Source organism: Primulina eburnea, chromosome 11, assembly GCF_022965805.1.
Source record: "Primulina eburnea isolate SZY01 chromosome 11, ASM2296580v1, whole genome shotgun sequence".
Taxonomy (NCBI): Eukaryota; Viridiplantae; Streptophyta; class Magnoliopsida; order Lamiales; family Gesneriaceae; genus Primulina; species Primulina eburnea.
In genome coordinates, this window is record NC_133111.1 from 39258569 (window position 1) to 39267897 (window position 9329).

At 31.5% G+C, this 9329-nt stretch overlaps 1 protein-coding gene across 3 annotated transcripts; it reads left to right on the forward strand.

Moving 5' to 3' along the window:
* Positions 1-3934: 3934 nt before the first annotated feature.
* LOC140805939 (probable serine/threonine-protein kinase PIX13) lies at positions 3935-8949 on the forward strand. 3 transcript variants are annotated; one of them, XM_073162317.1, is made up of 7 exons: positions 3935-4281; positions 4766-5091; positions 6085-6220; positions 6309-6451; positions 6921-7044; positions 7506-7950; positions 8621-8949. In XM_073162317.1, exons 1-6 carry the CDS (start codon positions 4212-4214, stop codon positions 7922-7924), a joined length of 1218 nt encoding a protein of 405 aa, XP_073018418.1. In that variant the 5' UTR covers positions 3935-4211; the 3' UTR covers positions 7925-7950; positions 8621-8949. The 3 variants fall into 3 exon arrangements, with proteins under 3 accessions (XP_073018418.1, XP_073018419.1, XP_073018417.1); XM_073162318.1 differs by having other exon boundaries at positions 8665-8949; XM_073162316.1 differs by lacking the exon at positions 8621-8949 and having other exon boundaries at positions 7506-8270.
* Positions 8950-9329: the final 380 nt, after the last annotated feature.

Sequence of the window (9329 nt, forward strand, 5' to 3'; positions counted from 1 at the left end):
GATCCAACCATCCAACTATTGGGCCCACCCTACAAATCCAATCTTGGTTAGACCCGTTGACTCGTCAAGTTTATTTATTATTATATATTTTTCAAATATAAAATAAAATTTTAAAAATAATTAATCATCGAAGTTATTTTCAAAATTTTTATTAATAAACGTTTAAGAACAAAAAATATTATGAAAAAGTTCAAATCTTACAAATTTTATATAATTAAAAATCAATTTTTATTCAATGAATAATTAATAAAAAATGTGTGATTACATTTTTCATATTATCAAATTTTATATAATTAAAAATAAATTTTTATTCAATGAATAATTAATAAAAAAAAAGTGTACTTACATTTTTTCATATTAAATATATTTATTTCAATATTAAATATTATAAAATAATATTTTGAAATAAATATTTATTATTAAATATAAGAAAAATTATAATTACATTAATAATAATAATAATAATATATTTATTTATATAAATATATATGTACGGGGCGGGTTTAGGGATGGCAATTTCCTCCGACTCCCGTTGGAAGATCCGATACCCGACCCGACTAGAAGAGGGTATGGAGGGATTTTTAGACCTGACTAAATAATTGGGTAATCGGGTATGGGGATTTTCGGGTTTGGGTATAGAGGCGGGTTTCATATAATCCGACCCACACCCGACCCGAATACCCGTTTAAATTAATATAATAAATAATAAATAATATATATATATATATATATATATATTAATTATATTTATTTATATTAAAGATTCATCTTCTCAAATCCAAGTAAATCATACATATATAGTAATTATATTTATTTATATTAAAGATTCATCTTCTCAAATTCCAGTAAATCGATACTTTTCTTTTCTCTCCCCTTTCGCTTTCACTTTTACGTTTTAAGGTTTTTCCACTCTTTTATTTTTCATTCAATTTTTCATCTTCTCCATTGATAAGTTTATTCCAGTTTGACTTCAAAAATTGAAAAATATTTTATTTTTGTTGAATTGTGTACTTTTATTTAACTAATATAAACTATTTTTGATATTTTGTTATTTTTTTTATAAAGTTTATTTTGCAAATTTTTATCATTAATAATTTTTCATATTGTTCATTTAAATAATTTTTTAAATATTCATAACTTCATTGAAACAATTTAAATTTGAAAAAAATTCAATTGTATATGATAATAGGGTATTTTGGTAGGGTATGTATATCCGATAATCCGATGGGTATGGGGATGAAGATGAAATTCAATACCCGATGGATATGAGGATGAGTATGTGGATGAATTTAATAAATATGTATGTGGATAGATGTATAAAATCCGACTCATACCCTACCCATTGTCATCCCTAGGCGGGTTGGAGCTGGCCAGGCTAAACATGGGACCTCTAACCTGCTTGGGACCAGTTTAGGCGGGCATAAACTCATTCCGTTAGGACAAGTTTAATAACACGAATCATTGTCGTTGTTAATTTTAACATAATATATGAAAATTATAAATATGATAATATAATGTCACATTAAGATGTTAGAGTTTTTTCTCTTCTCACAACTCTCAAAATCGTCCACTACCTTGTACAAAACAAGGTCCACGGCTGACCGTCGCCTACCGCCACATAGTCTCCAATTCCGACAATTGATTCTCAACACAAATTTGTCTAGTTTTCTAGTACAAATTTGTGGGAAGTCATACATCCACTTTTTTTTCTCTCAAATGGATTTTATTTTCTTGATCTTCTATTAAGGATAACTGGAATACTAAGTAAAAATTGAAGTAGATCAAATAGGGCAATCCATAAAAACATGACTTACATTTAGATAAATTCTACCACAAGAAAACATATATTATCAATTGACTTTACCCAAAAAATTTATGTTTGCTTGCTATGATAAGCATATGACTAACTAATCATCTTATCAATTTCATGTTTATTTTTAATGGCACATACTAACTCGTAAAGTCCATCCATATTTACCTAAGAGTAGGTTTCTTATGAGACGATTTTACGAATCTTTATCTGTGAGACGGGTCAACTACCGATTTTCATAATAAAAAATAATACTCTTAGCATAAAAAGTAATACTTTTTCATTGATGACTCAAATAAAAGATCTGTCTCACAAAACACGATCCATGAGACGGACTCACACAAGTTTTTGCATTTACCTAATATAGTCTTTAAAACTTGATGATTTATCACAAATAAATATGTGATTAATTATCATTTTTTACTAATACTCGTTGGAACTAAGAAAAATTACATTAATACTTTTTACTTCCAAAAAAAAATGTATGAAAAGCTAATTCATAAAAATTATAAAACATGAGTAAAAAAAACAAATAATTTAATATATTATTTAATACATTTCATTTGATTTTATCCTTATTCATGGAATTTTTTTTACTCAATTTATTAATTTTTATTTTTAAACAATAAATAGTCTATATACCCAATAATTTTGTTAAATTAAAATAATTTACATGTGAATTAATAATAATTTATATTTTTCAGTAAAAGTCACAATCTTAAAAATACAAACTAAAAAATATGATTATTTATTATAAACATAAGATAAAGTTGTAACTCGTCCCTTAATCATAATCTCAATAATAAAATGAATTAATCAAAGTAAACATGTTATTGTATTCATCATTATTTCACATCCTATAAAATTAGTTTAATAGTCTCAATATAATTTATCGATTTATAATCACATCTAACTAAGTAAACACAGTCTAAAAATACATAAACATCATCATTCAAGCTTCATGCCTTAAATTCGTTTCTAATTGAATATATTTGATATAATTAGTCAGATTATAGTTGAATTCTAATATGAGAAATTCAAATTAAATGAGGAATATAACTTCTTGAGTTTAGAAAATCGACCAATAAAGAAGTTTAAAAATAAAAATTAAAAATAGATTACTAATATTGGATGGTGTAGAGGGAAGATTACACTTGACAAACAAGCATTGTGCACAAAATTTACGTGAGACGGTCTGACGAGTAAGTGTAAAACATTTGAAAACAAGATAAATATTGTATGATAATTTTAATAACTTGAAATTTAAATCAAAGTGAAGAGTATTATTTATTAATTAATTTTTTTATTTGGAAATAGTTTCAAACTAATTGATTTTAAAAATAAGAAATAATGGCTTGTTTTAAATAAATTTGAATTTATTTACTAATTAGTTGTGTTTATGCTTATGCAACTACAAATATACCTAGTTAGATAGCATAGGCATGCTATAAATTGGTCTGAATCATTGTGTTTCTTCCTCAGTTCCTTGCTATTAAGTCAATCAAATTGACTATAATTTTTTTTTTTAAAAAAACTAATTTTATAAATATAAAAAAATTCAAATTTAACCTTCCTTAAAAATTACAAAAATAATATGTTGGGTCTCAAAGCACAATTTCTAGGACTTTTGCTCAATCTATAAGATAATATAAATATTTTTAAAAATAATTTTTTGATATTCTAAAAAAATATTTATCATTTAGTTATTTTGATGAGTAAGTTTCTTGTGAGACGATCTCACGAATCTTTATCTGTGAGACATGTCAACCCTACCGATATTCACAATAAAAAATAATACTCTTAGCATAAAAAATATACTTTAATGGAGAACCCAAATAAAATATGTATCTCACAAAATACGATCCGTGAAACTGTCTCACACAAATTTTTACCTATATATCAATCAGTTAATATATATTACCATATCACATGTATTTGGATTAAAAAAAAAAAAAAAAAACTCATTGTGATCGTTATAACGAATTTATTACCTGAAATAACAACCTTCTTTATTTTAATGTTGTGATAGTGATGAAGAGAATTTTGATTTCAAAAAATAAAATAATATAAAATGAAGAATGGTTAAAGTTGATTGAAAATCAGTCCACCATTATCTTAAGTTGGGGGTCGACCTTATACTATTAAAAAAAAAACATTGCTCAACAGCAGGGAACCAATATATATGCAATGATGGATTCGAGGTTCTAAAAAGGAAGCACCTTTACTGATTCTTATATATATGTATATATATTATACACACACACATACATACAGAGAGATAGCAAGTGTTTTGTTTTTTGTTTAGCAATTATTTGTTTCTTTGTTTTAGCTGCTGCAAATGATGTTTGTTTTTTGAATCCCGTTGAATTTTTTTGTGGGATTTGGTTGGAGAGAGTTTCTGATGGGAAACTGCTTTGGATCTCAGCCTGCTGTTGACTCTAACCCGAGCTCCACGATACCCTCCACTCAAGGTGATATTAGGAATCAATTTTTAGCTCAAATGCGTTCTTTCTTTTTTTCCTGGTCGTTGGAAAGTTGCTCGGACTTTAGTTGTATTTTAGCTTTGAAAAGGGATCAACCTCTTCTTGTTTTTTTTTTTTTGCTTAAATCGATGCTTTTGTTGACTTGTTATTTTTTTGTTATTGCTTATCGCATTTTGGGGTTATCTTTAAATGTCTTACCTTTTTTTAACATGTTGTCCGGTTTTGATTTTAAGAATATAGACTGTGTGTCTCCACAAAGGGAGTCGACAATAATTTAAGAGTTATCAGGTCTGTAATGGATTGTATTTATGGTGAAAGTCGTGTATTTCGAAAAATTGCAAGTGAATTGGGAAATTTTAAAGTTAAGTTCCAAGCTTGCTCTGGGGCTCATGGTCTTGGTATTTGTGCTTTATTCAGATCAGAGTGAAATATTATGGTGAATTTGATATTTCCTGTGCGATATGTTATTTAGGGACATCTCGGAATTATAGTAATGGTGGAGGTTTTTCTGCCACGAGTAGCAGTCCTAGCCAGTTTTCTGCTCCTTTGAGTGATGATTTGCATATAGTCGGAGAGATATTACCCGCTGCCTGTATGAAAATTTACAGCTATTCTGATTTGAAGAGTGCCACAAGAAATTTCAATCGTGATATGGTGTTGGGAGTTGGAGGTTTTGGGACTGTGTATAAGGGATGGGTAGATGAGAAGACCCTGGAGCCTTCTAAACTTGGAACTGGAGTTATAGTTGCTGTCAAGAAATTGAACTCAGAGAGTGTCCAAGGTTTTGATGAATGGCAGGTAATACAGATGCCAATGATAGATTGAAACATCTGTGTCTTATAAGTTGCTTTGTGTGTCTAGTTGTGATCATCGTGTGACTCGATGGTCAAAAAGGGGACTATGGTGAGTTAATCCCCAATTGAACTTTGATAAATTTGCCACGGTGATAAATATTAGTTTGTTTGGTCTATTTGGAAATATGCAGGTATCAATAATGAGAGTGGCCTCAACCCTGGTCCACTCTTTGCCTTAAGATCTCTTGTTGATTGCTTATCAAGTGCGTTAAATTTCAGAATATATTTTACAATGACAGACTTGAACTTAAGAACAACGATTTATGTAACATTGTCTGGTTCAAGTGACTTCATTCATTGACCAGTCACTATATGTCTATATGATATATATAACTGCGCTGCTTTGAGACCCAATCTAACAGAACTTATAATTAAGGTCCATCCAGGTCTACTTTATTAAGATAATTTTTAATTAGCTTTCAAAGGTCTAAGTTAGCATGCAGGTGCCCATACATGAATTGATAAGAAAATCTATTAGAAATCTTTTACTTCATTGTTGTACTAACTACGTTATTGGGTCGGGGAAGCAAAAAAGTAAACAGTGAAAAGAATAGCATTTCTATCAATTTCGTTTTTCAATGGTAACAAACTAGATAATCATAAAATTTCTGCATCACTAATCTTCGAATGCCATTATTTGCATCTATTGAAAACATGTTGAGCTGGATTTGATTATTTTATTTATTGAAGATTTCTAATATTCATTTTAGTGCAAACCCAAGCACGTGAATATAATTGGCAGTAGTATGTGGTGTGTTGCTTTGGTGTATGTTTTGACTGATATGTCTTAATTCATTTTTTGTCGCATGTTTGTTTTGTTGATAAAAAACGTATATGACATTTATGTATGATTAGTATTTTCTTTTGTATTCTTTCTCCATGTTATTGAATTCGGACGGCTTAGTTGATTCTTTCATCCCTTAATTTGAAAGTGCAGGCAGAAGTGAACTTTTTGGGAAGGTTATCACATCCTAACCTGGTGAAGCTCTTGGGATACTGTTGGGAAGATAAAGAGCTGCTACTTGTCTACGAGTTCATGCCAAGGGGAAGCCTGGAAAACCATCTTTTTAGAAGTAAGAACTTGTCTCTTTAATTAAGGGTAAGAAAAACCAGTTAAGAAGGATATGCTTAAGCCGAAATCTATCTTGTTTGAAAATGCAGGGATTGTTGCCACAGAGCCATTATCCTGGGATTTACGTCTCAAAATAGCCATCGGAGCAGCAAGGGGCCTGGCTTTTTTGCATACCTCAGACAGGAAAGTCATTTACAGAGACTTTAAGGCCTCAAATATTCTTCTGGACGGGGTAAGATTCTAGCTAAGGTTTTTCTTCTATATCTTGAGGTTTTTCTTCTATTTCTTGATGGTCTTTTACCTTGTGAAACTAGTGTTGTGAATTTTGCATGTGTACTGGTTGGAGCTGGGGTGGGAAGAACGCGTCCTTTCATGATACTCTGGTGAAAAAAATAAGTGGATGTGTGGGGCTTCTCTTAAAAGTTTCGCTGAAAATAATTCAATGTAGGGTGACAACTCTTTTTGACACCCATTCTATTAAAGTAATTTCTTTAGGTTTATATCACCAGGGGGGCGACTCGTGTTCTGAATGCCGATTCATGTAATTGTTTTCACTTTTGTACTAAATTCAATATATCAACTTTAAGGATCCATTAGTTTTTGCTTTTCCTGTCACCCTCTGCCCTACGTACCTTTTCATTCTCTTTTTTTCCTGCGTGAAAGTTATAAGTTCTCCTGTGGTGTTTTTCTTGCTTTTATAGGGTTATAATGCAAAAATATCAGATTTTGGATTAGCAAAACTGGGGCCCTCTGGAGGGGAATCTCATGTAACAACCCGAATTATGGGAACACATGGATATGCTGCTCCTGAGTACATTGCTACGGGTAAGTGCCTGACTAGATCTCATGTTACATGTGTTGCTAGTAGATGATCATACCGAATAAAATTGTGACTAAAATTGCATGTGCTCGAAACTTCATGCTATTATCTTATGAAGTTCCATGCAAAAATGAAAAAATATCACGCTTTTAACATTATTCGTATTCTTTTTAGTTGCAGTCACTGCTTCACCATGAAATGTGCAGATTTGATCGTTGGTGATGCTGTTAAATTATTTACACATGCACCCACTCTTGTCATCTTGTGTGACGCGAACTCAAAAACTAAATTTTGAGAAACTGACGGTTTTACTACTGGGCGAATTGATTGGCCAAAATACTTTTACTGATTTGGTACTGCTATTGCCGTAGAAAAAATATTTGAATTGTATTTTTGCTTTATTCGCATTTTTTCGTTGCTACCGGACTCAGAAGCCCTGAATACATTTCCTGGATTTTAAAACCAGGGCATCTATACGTGAAGAGTGATGTCTATGGCTTTGGGGTGGTGCTGCTAGAGATATTGACGGGCTTAAGAGCCCTAGACACGAGACGGCCAAGTGAGCAGAAAATTTTGGCCGACTGGTTGAAACCCTCTCTTTCCAGTCGACGAAAAGCGTTGTCTATTATTGATCCAAAAATGGAAGGGCAGTATTCATCTAAGGCCGCACTACTAGCCACTCAGCTCACTCTCAAATGCTTGGAACAAGAACCTAGAAAACGACCAGCGATGAAGGAAGTTGTGGAGGGTTTGGAACAAATTGCAGCTATGGTAAAACACAGAGAATCTAAGAATACATCGAATCGTTCTTCTCATCAACACCGGAAATCGGAAAGAACTCATATCTCGCCATATCATGGCACTGGAGAGGGAGCTAGAAGATGACCGAGCCCTTTTATTATGAGCCAGGGGTTGGTAGTTCTTGAATCAACAATATATATGTGATTAGATGAATTCTCTTTTTAAAATTGAAAGAAGTGAGAACAAATCTCAAGGGGTGTCTGAGTTGATGGAATAGGTGAATGCTCAGACAATGACCTGGAGTTTGATTCTCCTTACCAACAAGACGAGTTTGTCACACATGGTTTGTCTAGTGTGTTTTACTTTGCTAACATAGTTTGCAGACTATTGCGTTCGTACAGAAGTTTACTCAGTTCACACCAAAAAGTAGCGATGTCTAATAAATTTGAGTAATTAGGCTTAAACAATAAAAATACTCGTAATCACACGACACCTTTAATATGAACATATTTAGTAGATTTCTTGGTGAGCACTACTAGGCTTTAAAGATTCTCTTAGTCGGAGTCATTTTGAAACTGCAGATTATTCTATCCTGATGATTAAGCCAGGACACACTAAAGTTGAATATACACCATCTGGAATGTTCTCACAAACTCGAATATGGTGGCTTGAAATCAAACCCGTCACTGAATATTTTCAACGGAAAGTAGTGACAACTTATAATCTCTCAATTTTGCATTCCTATCTGTCACTTGTTAACTCATGCAGCAAGAATAATAGCATATCTTTTTCAGAAATTGTGGGGTTGTGACAACAATGATATTCTGATTTTGGCTGAAGGTTGGATTATTCATGGAGCTCTATCTTCTCTTCTCATATGGCAGAGATAATGGCAGCAAGGAGGGATTGAAGAAGGCAATCAACTCGGGATGGTCGAAGGTGATAATCGAGACAGACGCAACCCAGGTGGTGCAAGAAATCAGTGAGCTGCGTTCTCTCCTACTGAACCAATTGCCGAGCAAATACGCAGCCTAGTTTCAAGACTTTCGGAAGTAAAGATTCAACATTGCAGAAGTAATGTGAACTAAGTGAAGAATGAATTGGCTCGACATAGTTTGCAGAGTAGTAAACATTTTGTGTTTTCAAACGCGATTTCGTTTTTTATAGCTAAATTTATTTGTAAAGATTTATCAACTTTCTAATGCTGATGAATTTTTCAGACTAAAAAAAGAGAGAGATAAGTGAAGGTTTAGATCACCAGCTAACAAAATTATCAGAGTTTAAAAATTATTTTTAAAAAATAGCTGAAAAATTGAATTACGAATCAAAAGAAAAATGTTATTTTATAGCTTCTCTCTCAGATTTTCTCTTACTAATGATAACTAAGTTCTTTTTACTTATATGTTAAAATGTAAAATTTATCAGGTTTTTTTTAAAAATAAATTTTTAGTTGGATGCAATAGTTGTGTATGTTAAGTAAACTAATTGAAACATGTTGTTTGAGCTGTTATACGGTTTAAAAGACTTAAGTTATACAATTATCATCAGC

Excerpts from the sequence above, each read along its gene's own strand:
- LOC140805939 (XM_073162317.1), top strand. The coding sequence starts at position 4,212 with ATGGGAAACTGCTTTGGATCTCAGCCTGCTGTTGACTCTAACCCGAGC. Across the intron at positions 4,282-4,765 it reads CACGATACCCTCCACTCAAG|GGACATCTCGGAATTATAGT; the intron begins GTGATATTAGGA and ends TATGTTATTTAG. Across the intron at positions 7,045-7,505 it reads TCCTGAGTACATTGCTACGG|GGCATCTATACGTGAAGAGT; the intron begins GTAAGTGCCTGA and ends TTTTAAAACCAG.